This window comes from Macrosteles quadrilineatus, unplaced genomic scaffold (assembly GCF_028750875.1).
Source record: "Macrosteles quadrilineatus isolate MER2022 unplaced genomic scaffold, UCM_ALF_1.0 Scaffold_20__1_contigs__length_2534061, whole genome shotgun sequence".
In the NCBI taxonomy this organism is placed as follows: Eukaryota; Metazoa; Arthropoda; class Insecta; order Hemiptera; family Cicadellidae; genus Macrosteles; species Macrosteles quadrilineatus.
In genome coordinates, this window is record NW_026542613.1 from 1,790,421 (window position 1) to 1,816,094 (window position 25,674).

Sequence of the window (25,674 nt, forward strand, 5' to 3'; positions counted from 1 at the left end):
GATGCCACTCTGTCACTGATATCAGCAATTGGTTAATATGGAAACACATGCAGCAACTAGTGCAATTTCATTATCTTGCGATTAAATTGGGTTTTTGTTTGATTGTCGCTTATAGTTCTTGATTTATCCATTGTTAAATCCCGTTCAATACTTTTGGTCGTAGCATGGAATGTAACCATATTTGTTCTGCTGACAAGCGTCAGCTTTCCGTGAGGGTGTAGATTTAGGATTCACAGTATTACGCTAGATTTCCCTCCTTGCAGTTATCCTCGGAGAGGAGAAGGGTAGACATGTCTAAATCAAATTTTATTTTGTAACAAGCAGTCAAAAACTATTTCCAAATAATTCTGCAATACAATATTATTCTACAAATAAGTTAACTAAGAATTTACATCTAGGATTTTCATCCATCTCCGTGTTGTGACAACACTAACTATAGTCCTCGCCACCCTAAGTTGAGGCAGCCAAAGGCCGCACTAGATATGCCGTCCCTATATGCGATCCCACAATGTACACAACACCATAAAAGTGTGTCTGGAGCTAAAAGTGATCCAGATAACTAATTGCCTTCAATTTCATTTTCAAAAATATATTAAAATATATTTAAAAATATATTAAAATATATTTAAAAATATATTAAAATATATTAATATTTTATCATCAATCTAAGTAAGCTAATAAGTTAATTGACAAAAAAAAATTACAAGCAATTAACACTTCTACTCTGAAAATGAATCTTGTTTTACTATGCAAGACTTAACTGGCTACTTGTGTAAAAGATGATAGTCAAGTCTTGTGTTTAAGATTTAATCCTGTACATCAAATTAAACTGTCTGTTGTATCTGCTACTGTAACTGTTACTGAATGTTCTATTCTGAGTTGTTGAGAGCTACTTCACCACCAAACTTTCTCTTAATTGCTTTGCCAGTATTTTCATGGAAAACAATATTCCTGTCTGAAACTAAGGTATTTAAGAAAAAGCACTAACTGGTCCTTGGTTCGACAATTCTTTGACAATAAAATGCCCACAAAATTAAAGATCATGTTATTTGTTTATTTTATAACACACACAGTTACCTAGAGTATGATTTTTTTCCATATTTATTTGATAAAAATAAGAAATTTGAAATTACATTTCACAAAGACTCACACATTTGAATTTTACAATTTTTAATTGTTACATTTATGAAGCTCATATTTTCAGTTAGTTTTGTAATGATTTATTTGATCTACAGTGGTAAAATATATTGTAAAAAAATTAAAAAAATTATACAACCCAATTTGGGTATTTACGCATAGATTATCTTAAGACATAATCTTTTAACTTTTATAAGTTGTTATCCCTTAGGATTAATGAGCTAGTTTCTGCTTGACAGCCATTGTTATTTGATCGGCTCCTGCTTTATTCACTTTTTCAAAATCCTTCATAGTTGTCTTGCAACGCTCGAACCATGCTTTGGTCAAAGGATGACTGTGAGAGGGGTTGATCACCTGAAATCAAAATTCAGATTCAGAAAATTCAGCCTATATCAAATTCATGCTAATAAACAACAGATTTGAACCCTTTCAGCAGCATAGTGTTTTTGTTTTAAAGGTTTTTCTCATGAAAAAGTCCCAAACAGCCTTATTTATCTTTAGTGGACACACACATGCAGTTAGCATAAGTAAAATGTCAGAGAAGTAAGGGAGGCTTATAGGGAGCTTATGGAGGACTGTGCACTTTCTATCAGGAAGAGCCCGAGCAGCGCGAGTATTGTGTAGAAATTCCTATCCTATCGGGGTCTTCCTCCACCATGAGCGTTACGAGGAGGCGGTACTGGACTTTGCCAAACCCACCGATATCACTAAAGTGTATTTACAATTGAATGTTAACTCTGTAGGATACCAATTACTTATACCTTAAAGCTTTTTATTCTCTGTGGTAAAATGAGCAAAATACATATAGAGGTACAACTCATAGACCATCTGTTCATCACTCATTAACTTTCATCTAAATAGCTGTTACACGTAGATAGTTATCTATGTTCTAGGTTGGCCATCCCCACCAGGTTCTGCTTAAGACAGTTGAACTACTCCTCTTGAGTTTACCACCAGTCCCAATTGAGATGGAAACTCGCAAATATGTATCCTAGGAAGACAACATGTTAGACTCAGCCAGATTAGACCTAACGGTCATCTTAACAAACCCAGCTCTTTCTAAGCTTGCCTTTCACATTTAAACACAAGACAGGTATAGTTTATATTCATACCTCTAACACGTCGACCAAGGTTACGTAGCTATAGTCAGCCAATGTAAGGTTCTCCCCAGCCATGAACTTTTGACCTTCCAACAGTTTTTCAACATAGTCTTGAGCCTGTTGCACTTTTTTCAGGTCATCATCTGTCACCCCGGGTTTGTTAAAAAATACAAGATCCCTCTAAAACGAAAATAAATTATGTTCAGATAAAATATTTAGTTTTTATAACACACATATTTCACTCATTTGAGGAAAAAATATGTTTATAATATTTACAATTTACACTAATGTACACATAAATTTTTCATTATGATACTCATTAGAATATAGTTGCAGAAATGTTTAACTTACAAGAATTTCTTTTCTAAACAGTGTTTATAATTTTTTTAATCCCAGTTTCAAGAAACCTGAAATACTTTATACCGTACTTTGTTTTTGCATTTTTTACAAATTTATATATTTAGCTAAAGGAGGAAAGGTAACACAATAAAAGATAATAAAAATAAATACAACTTTATAATCATTTCTATTACTGTACATAGCTCTGTATTTTTCACTAGGAAACAATTGACATAAACCAAGTTTTGGCTAATTATTATTGCTATTAGTCACCCCTGTTTACATCATGATTCTTTATTAAATTTTGGAAGAATGGCTAAATTCTCTGTCTTACGGCAAGAGCCAAAAATTGGTATTTACAATATATGTACACAATACTTTAAATAGTGTACATACCAATTAGACCTGGCTCTCAATGGAGGACCAAGAATTTAGTGATGAAATCGGCCTCTTAAGCCTAAGAATGAAGATTTGACTTTGATTTGACTTAAAGATAAGGATTTAAACACAAATAACAAAAGAAAATTATGTCCCAGTCCCACACTTACTGAGATGTCCCTGGCTACGTAGAATACATCATTGCTGTAGTGTAGCCTTTGATCTACGATTGCTCTCTTCTGCAGGTCTTTGGGATACAAAGAGTCATCTTTGGCATACTTGGAGGCCAGGTAGCATATTATGGCTTTGCTGAAAAAAAAAATACTGATTCAAAATTGTTTAAGCCAAAAATGAATTTGAATAAACCTAGAACTGCTTGCTTAGCTGAATGGTTATCAGTGGTGTTGGTTTGCACAAGACACGCTACGGGGCTGATGCCCCCAGTACACTCTCGCCGAGACGCCAGCCGAGGCGCTCGCCGAGTAATTCGGGCGAGGTAACTGTGTACACTCTCACTTTGTCTAGCAGTCGAAATGGAGACAAACTGATGTGAAAGTAGCACTCACCACTCGTGCAGTCTTGGGTCCTTTGACTTGTGTCAAAAAACCGACTCGAGACGGAGCGCCGGCGTGCACGAGGCAAGGCGAGGCGAGGCGAGAGAAGACGAGCGCACCGAGTACACTCTCGAACTCACCAACGCTCGCCTTGCCTTGGTGGGAGTGTACTGGGGGCATGAGAGGTATTTGCACTGAACGGCCAGGATTATAAAGGTTGATATGAGGAGGACATGAGGAAAACAAGAATTCACAACTGGAAACATAAATCCACTAGACAGCGTTGGAGGAAGCCAGCAACAGGGGGTAACGCTCCAGATGTTGAGGTAAGTATTATTATGGTGATGAAAAATGGGATTGTTTAAAGGAATGCATTTAGAACATGATATAAGTGAAAGAAGCTGAGTGAGTACAGTCCTGGCTGACAAAAGAAGTCACTATGGCTTAATCCAGAGAAATGTCAATAGCTTTGATGGTCCAAAACTGGATATGGATCTCCTCCTCCTGGATCGCTGAGTTTTGTCATATAATGGTTAAGAAAACAGCTGATCATAGTTATGGTAACAAGGCTATACACACCATCTCACTCCATTTCACAGGTACTAATCCTGAGCCCATATTGTGCTTAAACTAGGTTTTAGCATAGACAAATAGAATAAATATAGACTATCAAAGGAAGGTTCCGGCGCCCACCGCTAGGGTTTGCCGTGTAGTTACCGCTGAAGGCGGAGAGCGCAGGAGCCGTATGTGACCAGCAGACGCTGCAGCGTTGTGCGCCGTTACTACACAGTAAACCTATAGCGGTGGACGCCAAAACTTCTGCTAACCGTAGCACAGCTGACGGTCTATATTTATTCTATTTGTCTATGGTTTTAGTGATGTCTTTAGATTATTACTCCTCCCCAGCTAATAGGTGAGGCTAAAAAACCTCAGCAAATCTTCATGGAAGTTTTATTTGTTAGGTCTTACCTCTCCCAAAGAATGAATCCATCATCATCAATCACTGGCACTGTGTGAAGGGGATTCATCTGTAACATAACAACATATTCTTTTGAATGCAAAATAGACTATTTTAATATCTCTTGTAAGTTGTAAGAGGATGTATCTATGATCTGTATTTTGATCAATTAAGGGATTTTGTTCCAAGTATGGAGATAATTTAGGCGATGTTGTACATCTCATTAAATAATTTTGTTTACAGTTTAAACACAATTGTTTATAGTCCTTAGTACAATTTTGTTATGGGATAAAAAGTGTACATGACATTGTTGAAATTTTATGCCAATCTAACTATATATTCACATTTAACTAAAAGTAATTAAATTAAAAATATAATTTTCCACACTTTAGTAGGGTTTAATCAGACCGCGGCAGTTTGCAGTATACATGTGCCGTGCTATGGGCGCGAGAGATAATTATTTGCGCCCCCCCCCCCTTCCTCCTTCCTTGAAGGAAAATTTTTCTCTCCCTTACCACAACAAACCTAAAACCTCTTGTGCCCCTGCGCCCAGGCCCACTGGACCCATTTATTTAGGCAGTCCTGGCTTTACACTAGCTTCTTGATTGCTAAAGGTACTTGTTAAAGATTTAAACAAATTTTATTTTTAGCCAAGATTTGACTTTGTGGTAAACGCTTGGCGTTATAAATTGTTGTACTAGATAAGTTTAAAATTATTAAAGACTAAAAAACACTTGTTTACCTTTATAAATTCTGGGGAAAGGTGTTCCCTTTTAGTTAGGTCAATGACCTTGAACTCTGCCTGAAGGTCAAGTTCGTGGATAATCAAGTTCACAGTCCTAACAGCAGGGCTGTACTCATATCCATAGTGTATCAGAGGCATGGTTGCTGGTGATTAAAAACAAAGGATCAGTAAATAGCTCTGTTTAAAATTTAGGCGGTTTTAGAGGAAGAAATCTATCCCCTCCGATTGGTTATCCTCATCCTACGATTAAAATAATAGCTTAACCGGTGAGGCTTGCCAAAATGCCAATCAGCTGCTATACATAAAAAGTAAAAAAGTGGTGGGCGAGCTAACTTCCTCTCAAACCGCCTAAATTTTATAAACAGAGTATAGCATTAGGAAATGAGTAAGGTAAATAACTAACTAAACCCAGCTGTCCTTGTATTGTTGGGTTTTTTTAAATGGCCCAAGCTGAGAAACAGCTGATCTTAGTTAGTAACAAAGATACATAGATCATATCACTCCAATCTAGACTCACCTTACACGTATTTGGCTTAAAATAGACAGCCAAGTGATAATGACATAAAACTCATTCATAATTTTATTTTGGATAAGGTTTGGTGAAATGTATGGTGTTTTACACACCAATTATTCACTTACTTTCTTTCCATGTTCACACCAACACCAAACCTAACAAGTATGTAGTCCTACTGTGCCATATAATTACAATTTTTAAAACGTTTTTGAGAGATAAAAATAGATAAACCAGATATGTTTGTAATTCACTATTTTTAACCAAGGTGATGGTGTCTTGGGCTATAATATTTCTAATCACAAGCTAGTTTTTGAGTCAACATTAATTTATACCAAATTAATAACCAAAATATAAAATTTCTTTCATGCCACAAAACTTTCTCATTGATTGTGCACTGTTATTATAGAAAAGGCATGATAAATATTAAATAACATACCTTACAAAAACTGAAGTGATACTTGTTGGAAGGAGACAACCAACACACAACGAGTTGAAGACTGGAATGATGAGACCAAAGAGGGGGACTGTGGCCCTCAAGAACAAGATGAACACAAATTACACAAACATGACTGGCCACAGTTGAAGTGTGACCTTGGCTGCCAGTTTGCTCTCAGGGGACAGAAAGTGGGAGGCGGGAGGAGTGAGATAAAATGTATGTACACAGTACACATCATTGATTACACATGGATGTTGGTTTAAAGCAAGGCTAAGCAAACTTCTCAGTCTATTTCTTGAGATACAAACAAAATTTGTGTTTCCTCAAGACCTCAGGACAACCTTTGTTATTTAAATTTGAAAAATATTTATAATGGCTAAAAGTATTATCTACTTGTTATTCTATGCCTATTAATTAATTGTTATGAAAGTTTCACTGTTAATATGTTGAGCAGGTTTTGTTCATGGGAAGTTGAAATAGCTGGATTGTTATTGTTCTCACCTAGGATCAAGGTTTCCGGTTCGATCCTGACAAAAGTCATAGCGTTTTGATTGTTTAACACTTGATCCTGGTTCCTGATCATTTTTGTATTTAATACCCCCCCCCCCCCCCCCGGGTTAAGAAACAGCGGCTGTTTTTGGTCAGTACACAGATCATCTCACTCCACAGACTCATCTTTCCTTTATTTATTAAGCTTAAAACGAACACTTAAGTGTGCACCAGTGTCCTAACATAAAAAAAAGGAACAATTTATTTCAAAATCTATAACCAAAATGGTCAAAAGGACCATTGGAAGGCGACATTGACGGTAGACAAATTTAACATATTAATCCTGTACATCAAATTAAACTGTCTGTTATATCTGCTACTGTAACTGTTACTGAATGTTCTATTCTGAAGTTCTTCACTTGAGTTGTTGAGAGCTACTTCACCACCAAACTTTCTCTTAATTGCTTCGCCAGTATTTTCATAGAAAACAATTCCTGTCTGAAGCTTAGGATTTTATAGTAAACTTAAAAATAGTAAAAATTAAGTACTAAAAAAGTTTTACAAGGTTTTAGAAAAATAATGCCAACAGCATCTGCATGGTTAATTTTATTTATTAAACATTTCAGGATTATCCCCTATTTAAGTACAAATTTTAACTACAGTAATAGTGAAGATGTCTGGGTACATCAAAATGAAAAAGTAAATAGACCCGGGGTCTAAGTTTTAATGTGCGCCTTCAGTATATAACTTTTTTATAGAAAAGATTCACTTAAAAAGAAGAAAATATTCAAGAGATTTGTCAACGTTTTGGAAAGATAAATTTACTAATTTACAATACGCAGTGTCTGTAGCATCTTTTTGTATTTAAGGTTCATTTCATAAAAAAAGGAAGATGAAGGAGGATTTGAAAGAACTTTTTCACCAAGACTTAACTCATTTGAATGTTATGTTTAATTCGAGTGGAAAATTGATAAAGACAACAGTTTTGTAGTGTTTAGATTTATCTAGGTTAGACATATTTTCTTATGTCAATGTAGTAGTAGACATTGTGACAAACTAAAGACTACTTTTCATTACAAAATACCCATTATCTTATGCCTTTCACAAGAAAGTTTTGTGCTCTATGATGACTGTCCTAGTTTCTGCTTGACAGCCATTTTTATTTGATCGGCTCCCGCTTTATTCACTTTTTCAAAATCCTTCATCGTTGACTTGCAACGCTCGAACCATGCTTTGGTCAAAGGATGATTTTTTGAGGGATTCATTACCTGAAATCAGAATTAATATTTTAAATCATATAAGTTGGTGTCAACTGAACTGAACGATAAAATTAAGCAATAGCAGCATAGGTGTGGTTTTACTCCTAAATCTATGAATGTCTAGCAGCTGTTACACTATGGAGCATCTGCCCAAGTATTGTAGTAACAAATTTGTTATTACTATTCTCATGGTAACAGGCTGGCCAGTGCAACAACACCATGGTCTTCTATTGAAGGTGGCTAAAAATGAACACTAGACATGTCAGAGGCAGTTTTAGAACCCTCTCTCAGTCCTTCACTCATATTTGAGTTGAAAAACGCACCAAGGTGGCTTCCCCCTCTCAATAATTGATTGATTAATACGGTACTACCTCCTGGTCGGAAAGACAAGACTAAGGCTACAGCCATACTCGGCGATCTTGTTTGTGAGAACGGAAAACAATGCGTAAAATCAAATAAAATAAAGACGGCCACAATAAGCAAACCCCAAAACCACCTGCGATAGCAAAACAAACATCTTACCTCCGACACATCAACCATTGTTACGTAGGCAAAGTCAGCCAATGTAAGATGGTCCCCTGCCATAAACTTTTGACCTTCCAATAGTTTTTCAATGTTGTCTTGAGTCTGCTGCACTTTTTTCAGCTCATCCTCTGTGATCCCGGATTTATTTCCAAACACAAGGGATCTCTAAAATAAAATTAAAAATTCTTAGTTAAATGTAACTAGGTTTCTAATCCCGTGACAAACATCTCTTTGAATCAATATATAGTCAAATAAAAAAGAAAAAAGTATGGCTTCAAAAAAATTTACAAGAAGTCGTTAATGCTAGGTTTTAATATGGTTCTCTTCCTTTTGCTGTATTATCTGGGCTTAGTAAATATTTACTGATACAAGCTAAATTGTATGCTATGTACACCACTATATATTTGTCATTTTACTCTCCCTCTGTTATTTTACTTTAATAAATTGTTTGGGCTTGGAATAAAATTCAAATTTTCAGAGAGTAGAACATTGACTTTTAAATACAAAAGTATACACCCATCTACCAGTAAATTATGCCACCACATCCGCATGGTCACTTTATATTCCATACATTCCGGGATTTAATGTTATTGGCATTGTAGACTAGCTGATGACAAAGTTTTATTGAAAAAGAACACAACGCATGTGAAGTTGAATGAGCATGCTACACAAAGTGTTACGGTCAAATTTCTCCCTTCGTTTATTGTTACTTGTGATAGTTTGTACATAATGAAAGATGCTATATAGTTGCCGTTTCAGTTTTGCTCCGTTGAATTAAAAACTTGGCAAATTTTACGGAAATCAGTAATTTACATTAGTATACTTTCTTGTTGACCCAATTCAACTGCGTTCATTGTATTTACTTTTTTTTTTTAAGTGGTTGGCAACCTCTGCTTTTAATCTTACATATTCCCGTCCACATAGACTACAGATCTGTGCGAGTGTGCGTAGCACCTATCCAGCAAAGCAAGGGTGTCTTGTATGAATAAAAAGTAGGCAGGAACCAGGATCCGAACGTACGACATCACTGTCTTGGGCCTGGATCTGTGGCACTACCGGAGCCCCCGACTCGCCAAGTTCTAAACTAAAACTGGCTTTAACATCAACTATGGTAACAGACCTGCGGCTTGCATGTGTTGCGCTATGGGCCCAAGTGACAATTGTGTGCCCCTCCCCAAGGCCACACTAAAAAAACAGACCGTAATGCTCGTCAAGCATGACCTCAAGATAGAAGACGGCAATGACGTAATTTTGCCGTTTGTGATCAGCTGCTTGTTTTAATATTTCAGTGGAAAATAAATAAATAAATACTTATACGTCATAGCCGTCTTCTATTGTGACGTCATGCTTGATGAGCATTACGGCCTGTTTTTTTAGTGTGGCCTTGCCCTCCCCCTTCCTTGTGTAGGGATTTTTCTCTTCCTTAAAAACCCTAAAACCTCTTGCGTTCTGAGACGGGCCCACCAGGCTCATTTACTAAAGGGTCTGCATGGGAAAGGAATATCTAGGTCTATCCATAGAAAAAGAAGAAATTAAATTTGTTTAAACACCAAAACTGCAAAGGAATTAGCTTTAAAATCCAGTCAAAACTCACCGAGATTTCTCTGCCTACGTAGTACACATCATTGCTGTAGTGAAGCCTCTGATCTACAATTGCTCTCTTCTGCAGGTCTTTGGGATACAAAGAGTCATCTTTGGCATACTTGGAGGCTAAGTAGGTCATTATGGCTTTGCTGAAACAAACAACGGTTTTAGAAGGGCATATCAAGCAACAAATAAATACATTATAAAAACATTTTCATGGTAAAAATAAATATTTTTCGCTATTTTCGCATACTAAATGTGGCTATGAACTAAAAACTTTACTTTATTATATTAGGAAGTAGTTTTGCAGAATACTTTGGACATGATTGCCCCAAGATAAAAATAGTGATAAAATTATGTAGAATTACAACTCAAGACTAATATGTATAATATCAACCGCACATCCCTGAAATAAAACCATCAATCTAAGAATGAACAATTTAACAAATCCATCTAAATACAATACAGTATCTACATTGTTGGTCTTATTTAGGTCTCACCTTTCCCATAGAATGAATCCATCGTCATCAATAACTGGAACTGTGTGAAAAGGGTTAAGCTGTAACAAACAACAATAATGTAAAACAAATGTAAAAACGTCAAATAAAAATTACAGTTAATTTATGAATGCTTATATAATTAATATTTTTACACTAAATGTGTATCGAAAAATAAATCAAAGCGAACAAGGAGTTTATGGAAGAAGACACAATAAAGAGATAAGATGATTTCACAGATGTAAGTGGAGAAATTAAGTGTCAAAATATCAGATTTGCAGGACATGTACTGAGAAGGGACGAGGAATGTCGGAAAAAAAATATTAAAGGACAAACTGATGGAAGGCGACTCCCAGGATTACCTAAGCAGAGATGGTGGAGGCAAGTGAAGGAGGACATGTAAATAATTGGAGCAGTGGAGGAATATGCAGAGGACTCCCCATGTGTTCTTGAGGAGGGTAGGAATATGGCACAGATTTGTTGGTGCGGCTAAATATCACCTCTGATATAAATGGCTCTGGGATGAATGGAGGAACCGTGTAAAGCACTGTTGACAATGATGACACTTATGCATTTATGATAGAACACATTCTCTCACTCCTTCACTTAACTGAAAATAACCAAATTAATATTCAACATACGTACCAGACTACAGTACTTAATTATCAGCGTCTTGATTAATAGTATTTTGTAAAAAGCTTTGAAACTTTGGGTTTCATATGCTCTTTCAATTGGAGATAGTACACAATGATCTTGAACATTTCAAGCAAAATGAATGATAAATTGGTGTGGGGCTTATCTATAGCTTACTGACCGAGACCATAGATAAAAGGAGTATCGAGACTAACACAACTATACTCCGTTCAAACAGCCGTGGCATCTGACGGATTAGGAGACCCCATGGAAACCCTTGGGGCCTCCCAATACCTCAGGTGCCACGGCTGTTTGAACGCACTTATAAATACTTGTGTTCTCACCTTGGAAAACTCAGGGGAGAGATGTTCTCTTTTACTCAAGTCAATGACCTTGAACTCAGCCTCCAGACCGAGTTGGTGGATGACCAGGTTCACTGAGCGGACAGCAGGACTGTACTCGAACCCATAGAGTATGAGTGGCATGGTTGTAGATCTAAAACAATGGATCAGTACTGCCCTGCTAAGCACAGTTGTGGTAACTGACATTTTTGGGGAAAATGAGATATGGTTACCATGTGATTCTACACATACTTAGGATCATATAAATAGCCTTAAATGCCTTATATGTTGTTTTATTAATTTACAAAATGCTTATTTTCTTTGCCGTATCTGCAGTTTAGGAGTGTTTTACTAAGCGCAGTTGTTGTAACTTACATTTACTAGGGTATTTAAGTTGTATCTAACGACAGATACAACGATTTCTCTTAGGAATGATATGTTACCACAAAATGCTTTAGCAATCCATCAGTTACGGCAATTTAGTTTAGCATCATCCCCATTATTGGCCCAGTATTCCTATAAGTACCGTGTTGTTGGAAACAAAGCTTTTGTCTCTTTGAATTGAGGTGACCTATTATTATCAAATAATGAATTTAATTTCCTTTATATTGACATTCCACTTGGTGATATTGATAATACTGTAGTATATTTTTGACATCAACATTTTAACAGAGTTTCTTGAAGGCCTATTAAATGATGAGCCTTTCTTTAGAAGAGGTAATTTATTCTGCCAATAATGTAAGCCTAATAAATGAAGCTGTAAGTTAAAGTTTTTACAGGCCAATCTGATGAAATAAATTATGACTTGAGAGAAGGGGTTTCTAAATTCAGATAATGTAGGATTGAAATTGAGATTTTAACAGGTCAATCTGATGATCTTAATGAAGATGTACCTACTTATGGAAATTACTCATACAAAAACGTCGCAAAAAGTTGGTAACATATTTTTTTACAACCTTGGGCTACAACAAAACCAATGATAGGATTATTTAAGATATGTCTAAGGAAAATGGTGTCTCACCAAAACCTGATCGGGAGGAAAGGATGAGTTCTCCAAAACAAGATTGACGGAACATCGATTGTTGATCCCCAATGACCATAAAAATGGTCAAAAGCTGTATTACAATAATTGTTTTACAACCATTAAAAAGCATTTTGATTTAAACTTCATATTACACAACAATTTTAATATAAGATTGGAACTATCTTTAAATTGTTTAACAATCAGTATTATGCAGTATACAAAATAAGTTTTAATACCGAGTTGTAACTATTTTAAAACAATTTAAAATTGTTTTATTCTTAGTTTTGTCATAAATAATTTTAAAACAATTTTCCAAACAATATTTAAATTGTTTACAAAAGTACCGGTATTTAACAGTTGTTTGTGTAGGCCTAGTTCTTAAAAAACAAGTTTCAACAATTTAAAAATACATTATTTTACAATTTTAAAATTGTTTACAAAACTATTAGTCAATAGTTTGTGTAATTCTTAAAAAACAAGTTTCAACAATTTTGAAATTAATGTTTAATTTGTTTGATTACATATGAGATGTTTAATCTTAAACATCATTAATGGGTTTTATCCCTGTTTTGGAAATATTTTAAGTCGCCTGCATTTAATTTAGATTATATATACGAGCTAAATACGTTTTATCATTCATCTTTATATAACAGCTTAATGCTTTAAATCTTTAGTTTGGAAATGAAATGAAGTAATTGGAAAAGTATTAAAATAAAAAAATATGTTTATCATTATTGTACAGTTAAAGCGTGGTAGTTAATTAATTCTTCTTATAAAGCTTTTTTTTTATATTTAATACAATTGTTTATAGTTTAATACCAGTTATGTACGAACCTACATGAATTAACATACATATACGTAGTGTCGTGTGCTTGTATTATAAATACAGTATTGAATTACTTGAATAGGTAAGTTCATAATGCATAAGTTATCGAGTTTTGTGATAAGTTACCGATAACGTTGTGATAGTTGCGATACTAGATACAATGATAGAACCTGCTTAACATATAATAATTAATAATAAATACAAATACTTTTTTATATTTTAATTTTCTAACTTATTTGATAAAACTTTTAGTAGGTAGTTGAACAATTTAAGGGGGAAGATTAATTAATCATATAACATTTATAATACCATCGCTAATGGTATAATTCATATATTTAAATACCAGTATCCTCTCCAACTTCCAGAAAAACAATTCAACAACTTGTTGCCAAAACAGAATCAAATATTTCAATCCAGAAATTTTGTTTATTTTGGGAACCTTATATTTTGTTGCATTTGAAACAATAACCATGATTTTGCTAGACCAGTTCGTGGTATCTGCAGAGATACAACATATTGGCTTAGGGAAATTAAGTTGCCACTATATGGCCAAGTATTTTTGATTGTAATTGATAAGAACTAAAGCATTATCTAATTTCTTAAGTATTTAGAATGTTTTAATGTTGAAAATAATTTTGGAAAAATATTTAGCGTTAAAAAATACATAAGATGAGACCAAAAAAATGTTTTAAAGTCAATTTTTGACTGTAGTGCATAGTTATAAATATACTACCCTCTTTTTCTCAATTTTACCCAGATGTCAGTTACCACAACTGTGCTTAGCAGGGCAGAGTAGAGGGGATAACTAAATAATTAGGGTTGCTGGGTCCATATTATTAATTTAATTTTAGAAGTGTCAGATTATTTAAAGTCTTAGGATGAAGTTCAGTATCCATACTGATTGATTTAGATTATGTTCTGTTCATTGTGTACTTTATGTTAATAATTGTCTATGAACAAAAATGTATATTTATGTAATAAAATAAATTGGAAATGTGGCCTACATGGTTTTCATCGTTTTGAGTTTTAATGCTTAAATAGTTTTAAGCCAAAAGAACACAAGAAAAACAACACAAAATTGACGTTCAAATACAATATATCATGCAGACTTCTTACATAATAAATTATCACTGGACTAAACCTGTGAAATTGATGTTTAATGTATATTTTTATTAATTATCTGTGTGTGAACTAGTGACACAAAAATAAGTCATCGATCATAACTATTTTTATGTGCAGATAGGTGTAATGTAACTCTGTATCTAAATGACTTCATGTTTACACCACCAAATCAAACATGTTTAGTTATCTTTTTAAAATTATTTATTTTTATTTTGAGAGATGCTGGTAATCTCTAAACAACCAGAGTTTAGAGTTTTTGTAGTTAAGTTTATGTAAATTTGATACATAAACTATAAATTAGGTGTTTGTACACTGTTTTTCATCTGCTGCAATAGGGGTGGTGGGCTGGGTCTGGGTTCTAATCTGTCTAGTCACCAATGGAATGGTTATACAGTGAAACCTCAATAACAAGAACCACGATAACAAGATCCTAACAAGACACTCGATAGTAAGTCACACTTGAATACAAGTGTCATTTTCAAATTTCCATGAATTTATTTTACCCCTAATCACAAGTTATTTATTATTGCAAACCTCTATAAGAAGTCAACTTTGATAACAAGTCTTATTTTATAATTTTAAATGAGAGTCTTTGACTCTGCTGGATTGTAGCCAAATAATAGTTTTGGAGCTAAAAAGTTACAATATAAAAATAAATAACTATTACTATTGATAGTACAATCACTTAATGTTTTAGTTAATTTAATTATTTATATTATGAAAGTGTAAGAGAGAATGAATACGTGAACGGTTCTAATGGAAATAGTATTGTGAACATGAACATTGACTTACCTTCAAATAGAATGTTTCAACAGGTGAAACGCAGACCAAACATACAGTACGAAGTTGCGGACTGGAATGAAGTGATTAGGATTAGACCAAAGTAGAGGGGGAACTCAACTCACTGAACCCAAAATCCAGGTAGCAACACAATCAGTTCCAGGCTGAAGAGGACTGGAATGTCATGACGACTAAAACACAACAAACCTTGACTCGTCGCGTCGATAGTTGAAGTACTTGAAGTGATGATGACCTTGGAGTTTGTTGGTAATAGGGTGATTTAATGAGTGGTGGAGGGGGGAAGGAGGGAGAGAAAGAGAGAGAGAGAGTGGGGGATAGAGCTAAAGAAAGATAAAAAGGGCTAAGGGGGGCAGGTCAAAATATCCAACCTACCCTATCATATAACCCTGTATACCTCCTTTATACTCCCTAGTAGGCTGATACAAAACAGAGGGCTTTTGAATACTTCACTTACACTTTTATAAAAACCACAATAATTTTCAATAAATTCATATGATCATATGATTCATATGTTTTTATAAAAGTGTAAGTGAAGTATTCTTACAAGCAAGTAAGTAAGCAAGTAAGAATACTTCACTTACACTTTTATAAAAACCACACTAATTTTATTGCACACTTAATGCAGTTAGATGTTTAACATAAACTTTCACCTGAAGACGGGTTTGGATTGCAGACTGGCGGTCCCAGAGTTTTTTTTTGGGGGGGGGTTGACCACCGGGGTATGGAAATACCCCCAGAAAAGGGGGGTTCGGAGGACCCCCCTGGAAAAAAAATGTTGAATGTAAGGCCTAAAAAAGTATTTCTCCACTGCCGAAACGTCATGACTGGAAAATGTTTGCAGTAATGTCTTGGTAACTACAATTATGACCCGGCCGAATGTTTGAGTCCTGACAAAAGCTTTGGTTAAATAGCCACAAATTGTATACCAACACCGATGCCCGAGGATTATAATCAAGTATATGTACATTGTCCAGTAAACACCCCGAGTACACTAATTATCACTATTGCCTCATATCCAATCATATTAACCCTTTACGCTCGGTCGCATTTGTGTCACCAAGCTTATTTGATATTTACTGTGCACTTAATTACCAGCGATTCTATTGAACGTAATACAAGCGGTACACGATTACATTAAACACTTGGTACTTAAGTAATGGAAATTGTTACTGTCGATGTGAGTGGAAATGTGATTTAGGTTTATGAACGTTTCATCGAATAGTTCAAGTGCATTGTAAAGTATTTGAATTTTTTTTGGATAATTCATTACCACGCTTGAGAGACAAGTTGTTACTGTTGTCATCTTGGTAAGAACCGGAACTAAAATATTTAATTTTAAAATCCCAAGAGCAAACGTTTTGACGAAACAGCAACAACGGGTATCCAACGAAATGAAATAAAATAATATTTGATTTCCTATTAATCATATACATCAGTACACTGTATTTTTTTACTTATACATAATTCAAAAGATTCGAATGATTCAAATAATACACCAAATATTAATATCTAGATAAACAAATATATACTGTGGAAATAAAGTGAACAAAAATGTAAAAAAATACCTTCTATAACAAAGGAAAAAGTCTACATAGACAGGGCCTGTGCGTAGACTCGAGGTGCAATAAGTTAATTTTAATGGGAGACAAAAATAAATTTATTGGGGAAAAAAATATTCGTCTACGTTCTAAAATTTTAGAATTTTGTCTTGCCTGGAACTGAATTTTCAGTGTTCTGGAATGAAATAAAAAAAAAAATCGTTGTGCAAAGTGAGGTAATTGTAGGCCTAATTTATATAAAAAAGTGAAGATCGACGAGGAGAGGTGGAGTGTGGTGTCAGTGATTGTGTAGTGAAGTGTAGGGTCAACGGTCAGGTCTGCCCACTGCCCAACGCGATAACGGCCTCGGTATCCTCTGAACTTAGTCCTACGAAGAGGCGGTCGTTTTTAATTTATATTCCAAACGCATTGAACACGCTACATTCTCGAAACCATGCATTGTAAATAAACCCCACAGTCTCATTTGATTCTGATTAATCACGGACCGAACTAAAACTAAATTGGCATCAGCTGAACCCATAACGAGGATGAATATATATTGAGTATGATCAATTCATGTTAAAACTCGAATCAAAATATACGAAGAATATCGTACCACTTGATAATAGAATTTCATGTTATAAGCGTGAAAAACTGTGGAAGGCGTGTGGGATGGAGCCATAACTGAATTATTCAAAATCATTTCTTAGAACGCATCTGCAAGAGGAAGATGTGTTTGTAAAATATTCCATTCTGGATTATTCGAGGAATCGTAATACAATAATTATTAATGCATTGATTATTTTATAGTTAAATAACCCCGCTGCAGAAAACCTGCAGACTAAGCGAATTTCCATTTGCCTGATTGGATTTACACTAAAATGTCTCCTTAAAGATATCACATTTATCCCCTATTTAAATAGAATTAGTTTGAGGAGAACCTAGGTTTGCTGCAACAACAAGGTTAAAAAAGTGTTTTTTTATGTTAATAGTTTAGTAATAAATAAATGCATTTTCAAAATTTGATCAAAATATGTTCATAAACAAGCAAACTACAACACTTTACATATTCTTCAGTTTACACTTATCATTCAAACAATTACTTTTCATACAACGTGGTTAACTAATTTACTTCCACGAGTTAAGAAACGTGAAATTTTAATTCATAAACATCTGTTACTGCTCTCCCATATGAAATTAATATCTCCCTCACGCACGTCAAGTAGGCGTGTCTTACTGCACACTGTAACAGTTCACATAACAAATTCCCTCAATTCTATTGGCTAATTTTGTTGACGAGTGGTGAATCTTGTAAATTATTTCCACACTCCTCTGATGAATTTTTAAAGATGGCGTGTGTGTAATTGCAGGTTACAACTGGCTAGTCGTCGCTGTAGCCTTGGCCTTCTCAATATTACATTGTTGTAACACTATCTGTAAGTGATACCCTCCCACCACACGAACAGCTGACTGGAGTAGTCTGCACTAGTGAACGAGAACGGTCCAATTGTTAACGGAGTTCTGGTAAGGGAAGTTTATGTAGTATTGCTTTTTGTTTGGCTACAAGAGTCTGGTTAATTAAATGTATTCATGATTAATAATGCATTACTATTATTTTACTATCGATTTTTGTTATTCAACCGGAATTCTGATTATTAATTATTTAATTTATTGTATAGTTAAATTTCGAAAAAAATTTTCTCCGAATAATCCATGATTTATTCATAATGTTATGTTTAGCCAGGTTTCATGGAACGAAGTTCAGCTTAAAATGCGCCCCAAAGAAGAGCACTTAAAAGAATTAAATTAAAGTGTAAACCTACTATGTTGTGTAGTAAAATAATAAACTATATCGCAATGAATATCGAGGTTCAAAGGGTTTTTGAAATGGAAACAAATAATAAAATGTGTAGAAATATTTGAGGAGAAGGTCTGAGCCACAACGAGGGAAACTAATTCAAAGTAATTCGTCTTAATCTGAAACCGTCGGTTTTGACAGCTTAGTTATAATGCGTATTAATTACAAAAATCAAAATAATATTTAAGGTAATACTTGAATGTACGCTTAGTAAAGACATTTTAACGCATTGTATGTAGATGTAGTTGCAATGGTAGAAGTATTAGTTTACATCTCGTTAAATGTAATTTCGTTTTTAAGTCAATGCACGTGGTCAATGTAAAATAGTCCGGCTTGAAATAGATTGAATTATTATTATATGGTTGAACCAAAATCTGTTGTTGATTTAAAATAGATTCAAACAATGCTATGGATTTGCTTCAATAAATCGTAGACTTTCTTAGCTACACACTTGACTTTCAAATACAGTTTGGGAGATCTTATCAGCACAGATTAGTCTAGAGGTAGAGTACGGAGCTTCAGTCTCCAGTCCCATAATCAAATCTCAAAAATTACCAATCGATTTTATCTATGTGATATCACAACCCTCTAGGTCTAGCCTAACTTAGTAAATTGGTTTCCGTACTAGAGCCAAACGTCCTAAGATGTAATGATGGGACATGCACAAATATTTAGTTTGTATTTTGTAAGTTTTCAGTACCTTCCAAGATGCCACTGACTCTATATTTCATCCCGCCCAGTCCACCAGCTCGCTCCGTGGACCTCGTGATACACGCTTTAGGGCTGACTGCTGAGTATAAGAACGTCGACTTGAGGGAAAAGGAACAGTTCACTCCCGAGTTCTTAAAGGTAACTAAGTAAACATAGAGATAAAATAACTCGTTGTCTTCTCTTTGAACAGCAAATCACTGAGCTGGAGGTAGCAACGAATGAGAGAATTACGAGATGTCGGTTGCCATTTGTACTAAGGGATTTTTTTTTGTCCTAAGGGATTAAGTACATTGCACTTTGTACTGTGAATATTTGAACTACCGGTACGGTGATAGGAGATAGTGGGATTGTACAAACATAAAGCCACGAGTCAATGAGCTCATTCTCCTAGTTGGTACCAACATAACAACATATTACAGCGTCTCGATTTTCTAGTAAAGTTGCCGTGCCAGTGCTACTTCCAGATGTGGAAGAAACCTACATTTTCTTATTTTCCTTTAGGTAAACCCCTCTATTCTTCTTCTTTTTCTCCTAGATAGACAACCGCTTTCAAATACCTACTACTAACTGTGTATAAAGACAATCTATTACAAATTGCTTAACTAACTGTGAGAGGCAATCTAAACAATTATTGTTTAAAAAGTATAAAGGAATAACATGAGCTATAGGATGTAATGGTTAAGTAAAGTAATTAAAGGGGTAACTAATAAAACAGCTCGAGTACGTAGTCATCTTTTAAAAAGCTGCAGTTCACTCGTCCTAGTATTTAATTCAATCTGCTCAACTAAAAAAAAACATATTTATTTTATGTTTCAGTTGAATCCACTACATACTGTCCCAGTCATTGACGATGATGGTTTCATTCTGTGGGAAAGGTAATTATTGTAGTTTTAATAAATTAACTAACTAGACTACTTAAACACATGTTCCAAAGAATAGTCTAATCATAAATTTATATTAAACACAATCAAATTTACTTCCAACTGTTTCACAATTCATTGTCGAATTGAGATTACATTTTCAAAATTTAAAAAGCGATGGGAGTAAATAAACAGTAGTGTAAAAGTTTTGATTATAAAATAATTAACCAGAATATCTCAAAGGGTGGATTAAATATTAATTTCTCATCAAGACTTCTTTAGCCTAGTTAAGGTTTTAATCAAGTTTGGAAGGGTTATTTAGTTATTTAGGTTTTTAATCCACGCGATAAGTATTTAAAACAGTAATCAACTTTCACTCATTTCCGTCGAATGCATTAATTGGTAATTTATTATTTAAACTTTTTTTGACTGATGTTAAGTTTATGAACACATTTGATACGAGTAAAGGTAATTGTAGTAACATCTATAAAGAGAGCAAAGTGTACAAAGAAAACGTTTAAATAACAAGACTTTACAGAATTGTTTATTAAATATTCTGTTTAACCATCTGTTATCGAATCCAAACATTTTCAAAGTGAATATATGATAACAAAGGCTAGTTGGTCTCTTGATGTAAAAGTAAAAGAATTCTTGACAAGATCTTAAAACAAGTTCAAATAGTCTTCAGATATTATTAGTTATTATTAATTAAAGTTTCAGAAAACCTTTCTTGAACAAGGAACATGCAATGCAGTCAATTTCTCTACAGTATTAGAACCAATTTTAACCCATTTATATAAAAAAATAATAATAAAAACAGAACCAAAACCACTCACTAAAACTGCACTTAAATACTATACCTGTTCATGTGTTTAATCCCATATAATAAACAAATCATCCATAAATAAACAAACTCAAAATAAAACTGACAAATACTGGTAGAAAACAATAAACATTTTTACTCTATTTCAAACACTCATTACATGGCTGATTACCTTGTTAAAACGTTTTGCTCATTCTCTATGGAAAATCAAATATGAAAGATAAAATCGTTTCAATTATTTTGTCGATTTTAGATTGATTTTAATTTGACATTTCCAAGTGTATTTTTCCTTATGGTCTAAATTATAATACTTTTAGCTGGTGTAGTTTAGAAGCAATTTTATTAGGAATATTTATACATTATATCAATATTCAGTTTTGACATAACGTGATTTAAAATAGCTTCAAAATATTTCTAAGAAATATTTCTGTACTAAAAACCGCAGAACTCTTTGCAATCCGCGTGTTCAAAATTTACATCCTAGAATTTTACTATAAACGAATCTCAAGGTCCAAAAGCAATGGTCGTCCAACGTATACAAAATAATCATTTGATAGTACTAGGAGTTTACAATTAAAAAGTATATATACTATTTACTTATTTGCGATTTTTGCAGTCGAGCCATCATGGCCTACCTAGTGTCCAAATATGCCGAAGATGACTCTTTGTATCCTAAAGACCTGCAGAAGAGAGCAATTGTTGATCAAAGGCTGCACTACAGCAATGATGTGTTCTATCTTATTAGGGAAATAGCAGTGAGTAAAGTTAATAGGTTTCTTGACTTAAATGATACATATAGAAATATTGATGAGTAAAAATTTTAAAGCTAACATAATCTAATCCCCTGAAATTAACTGTGGGCTTACTACAGTATAATATGTTGGTATTGGCGATGGTAATTGCCTATCCAGTGCTATTCTTTGATTTTTCCTAAATGTAAGAAGAGTTTAAAAAAGTTTCTTATTAAAATATTAAGATGGTTAAACATGATTAATATTGTCTAATACAAAAGGTGCCAAACAATCCATGCACGAAAAACGTGAATAGTCTTTGGGCAAACATCAAAGATCAATATGCGTTTTTTTAATACAATGTTTTTATACTTTTGGATGGATGGCTGATTATTTTCTATTTTACTTTGGACATGACACTATTTTGTGGTACTAGGATACTAATGACCCCATAGTCTACACAATTGATTAATATGAATGATGCTTAAAAAATTATAAAAAATACAAGAGGTATTTGATGTAAACTTTAGGCAACTTCAAGAAATAAATGTTTTAAATATCCATTGCCTTAAGCCAATATCTAGTTTAACATTTTGCTAAATAGATTGTGAAAGACAGGGTTTTATATTATTATAGTAGTAGTAATTAACACTATGTAAGGGTCTAAAGTTTATTTATTTTTATTTACACGGCCAATACTACAGAAAAAACCTAATTTTTTGTTAATTTGAGAAAGATTCGTGTTATCAAGATTTTCTTCAAAGAACAGACGCATAGTCTATTTACTATACTAGCATCAATAAAATATATCTACTTATGTTGTTTTAAAAGGCCCCTAAAACTCTGTAATAATCCTAGATAAAGGTAACAATAACTACTCCCAAATATTGAATGAAAGTATTATTTGTTATATGCACGTGACAAATAAAATTACTCCTTTTCAGAGATCCTTAATTTATTTCAACGCGTCTGAAATAACCGAGGAACAGATGCAGAAAGTAAAAGACGCTCAAGACAATATCGAAAAACTACTGGTGGGTCAAAGTTTCATGGCAGGAGACCATCTTACATTGGCTGACTATAGCTACGTCACACTGGTCGATGTTTTAGAGGTAAGAATACAACTGAAATAAGCATTATGTAAAACAGAGTTAATGAAAGTTTTCATGTCTGTGTTTTGTATAAACATGCTTTAAGTCTTGCCTGAATCTTTTAAATTAACAAATATAGCTAAACAAGTACACGTTTCCTACATAAATTGTTTATTACAAGTATATGCAATATCCTCAAAACATTTTAAGTATATTTACTGTCAAGATGGCTGAGTTAGATGGGATGCCCTTAAATTTGAAGCTTACCAAATTTGAAGCCTGCCAGTTCAATTCCAAAGGATGCTAATAAAATTTGACTATCAATCGAAGGCGTTTTCTAACCATAGATAAAAGTTAGCTGTAAAGATCTAGGGGCTTGCAAAATACAAAAAATATTTTACCACCAAAAATACACGAAAAGAAATTATTAAGTAGAAATAGTTTACATGTTTATAATTCCTAAACCACTTCAGAGCAAAGTCTAAAGTATACAATTTTCCGGCTTGGTTATCTGTTTTCATTGCACAAAAATTGTTAATTAATATACACTACTTAAAATTATTTTCTGTCTGTGATCCAATAACGTTCAAGTTAGTGGTATCCTAAACCGATACTTATGACTAGAAATTTTTAAAGTTACAGAAAACGAAACTTGAAACTTGATCTTGTTTAGGTATACAACCCTTCTGAAGAACATGCTTTGACAAAAGCTTGGTTTGAACGTTGCGAGTCGTCCATGAAAGACTTTGAAACCACAAACAAACTAGGAGCCGACCTGCTCAAGAGCTTCATCAAAGAGAAGCTTGACCAGATAAAAGAATAAGCTCTTCTTACTACCTAAATACCTACGTTGTTTATAGCGTCTCGTTTTCCTAGTCAGGAACCGATGAGAACCTCTTTAGCGAAGGAGTGGGGGGCGTGACGTCACTATTCTCTTGAGGGAACACCATTACCGCAACAATACGGGGTGAAACCATCGGTGATCTTGGCGTAGTGGTTAGCGTCCGATTGATGTCCAAGAGGTATCCAGATCGAATGACGAATTCCACCGGTGACATAAAAATTTTGTCAAAGATTTTGCTTAGAATGCGATTACTTCTTAACTGTACATCTTTTGTTAGAATTTGAATCATTTATAATTTTATTTTATGAACAGAAATATTTTTTGTATTAGTAAACCTTCATTCGATTTTTAACTTGCATCTTTGTTATATTATCAAAAAGTTTGGTTGGTTAGGTTAGGTTATGCCAGTTAAATTTTATAATTAAAAATTATAAAATTAGTTTTATGACTAAAAAGTTAATTTTATAATTTAAAAAATATAAAGTTAATTTCATGATTTTTCTAAAATCGACGTGAGGTGTTCTACCACAATCCACCACTCCTTCGCAGAAGAGGTTCTCATCGGTTCCTGACCAGGAAACTGAGACGCTAGTTATGTTGTTAAACAACAAGAATCTATCAGCTGATCGTAGTATGTGTGCATGTATTGCATGTGTTAGATCCTACGATAATCACATGTTAATAAATAACGTAGAAATAGTAACTGAAACAATTTATTTCACAATTCCTGTTTTAACATGTTTTTAACTTGATTTTGACTGTATTTACATTAAATTTAAAATGAAACTGAACACTATATTTTATGGTGAAACAAAGGTTTTGAGCAAGTTTTTGGCAGAGAGATATATAAAACGGGTTTAAGTTGTATCTAGGTAGTGAACTACGAAACATGCCTTGTTCATTATGACACGAGAAACTGTTTGTATCAGCTGTTGCTGAGATCAACCTTTGTTGGTATTTAATATATGTTCTTAATATAATCTACAGAAGTCAAATATATAAAAAGGTCATATAGAGTTTCAAAATATTTTACTACCCATTTCAAAATGGTTTCAACACCAAGGTAAATTACATAGCAAGTATAATTTTTAATACAACTAACATTTTGATGTGTGCAAATATATCTTTTAGCTAACATTTTGTGTGATAAAGTCATTATCAGTGTCCAAATGTTGGTTGTTGAAATTATTTATAATTACTGTTTGTTTTCATATACATATCTTACATCTGTTACACGTCAATAATAGCATTGTTAGATACTTTGAAGAGCTAGTGATATCACCATTATAATCATAATATTATCTCATTCACTTGACATGGTTTTCAACACCATACTATCAAATATGACATATATATATTTGATTATCTTCTGCAGATAAAGAGTGTAAAGTTTGTGTTATTTTAAATTTACAGTTGAGACTATATGCCATTTAATACATTTTATTAGAAAGCATGCTAGAAAATATAAAATAAGTTGAAAAAAATAAAAGTAAACTTGTTTATGCTGTGCTATTATTATGTGACAAAAAAGTATATAAAAAATATTTTTAATTTATTTTTTGCGAATACTAGTTCATTTGTAATAAATTATGATGTCCGACTTCAAATTTAAGCGAGATTAGTCGCTGGATCGATTCCATGAGAGGAAGTTTCTCCATCTAAATACCAAGAAAACCAAATGCCACGAGAATGGCTTAGACTTGGACCATTCTTTTTTTGCATTCTTTATTTTACTAAAACATATAATGAAAACCATTGCACATCCTTTGTTAATCTAATGTGGTAAAATTTGGCAAATGCATATTTTAAGGCATGCCAGATGTACCCTTCGACAGTTTTTTCTAGTGAAATATGGGGAAGTACTCAAATTCGAATTGGAAAAATATTGAATTTGAGGTTGGCGAGCGAAGAATGTTTTCGATTATGAAGAAACCCGAAACTGATTCAGAATAAATC

General features: G+C 33.6%; 2 protein-coding genes across 2 annotated transcripts; one reads left to right on the forward strand and one right to left on the reverse strand.

Annotated features, from left to right (window-relative positions):
• Positions 1–1,153: 1,153 nt before the first annotated feature.
• LOC129005387 (uncharacterized) lies at positions 1,154–15,470 on the reverse strand. Its single transcript, XM_054434256.1, has 11 exons — positions 15,254–15,470; positions 11,493–11,643; positions 10,519–10,577; positions 10,029–10,167; positions 8,432–8,599; positions 7,774–7,918; positions 5,209–5,354; positions 4,478–4,536; positions 3,125–3,263; positions 2,250–2,417; positions 1,154–1,491 (listed from the first exon to the last, which is right to left on the reverse strand). Exons 2-11 carry the CDS (start codon positions 11,631–11,633, stop codon positions 1,351–1,353), a joined length of 1,305 nt encoding a protein of 434 aa, XP_054290231.1. The 5' UTR covers positions 11,634–11,643; positions 15,254–15,470; the 3' UTR covers positions 1,154–1,350.
• Positions 15,471–18,298: 2,828 nt separating this feature from the next.
• Positions 18,299–23,697, forward strand: LOC129005388 (glutathione S-transferase 1-like). The gene is made up of 6 exons (XM_054434258.1): positions 18,299–18,324; positions 19,349–19,507; positions 20,186–20,244; positions 21,669–21,807; positions 22,728–22,895; positions 23,548–23,697. The coding sequence occupies exons 2-6, from the start codon at positions 19,367–19,369 to the stop codon at positions 23,695–23,697; spliced, it is 657 nt and encodes a 218-aa protein (XP_054290233.1). The 5' UTR covers positions 18,299–18,324; positions 19,349–19,366.
• Positions 23,698–25,674: the final 1,977 nt, after the last annotated feature.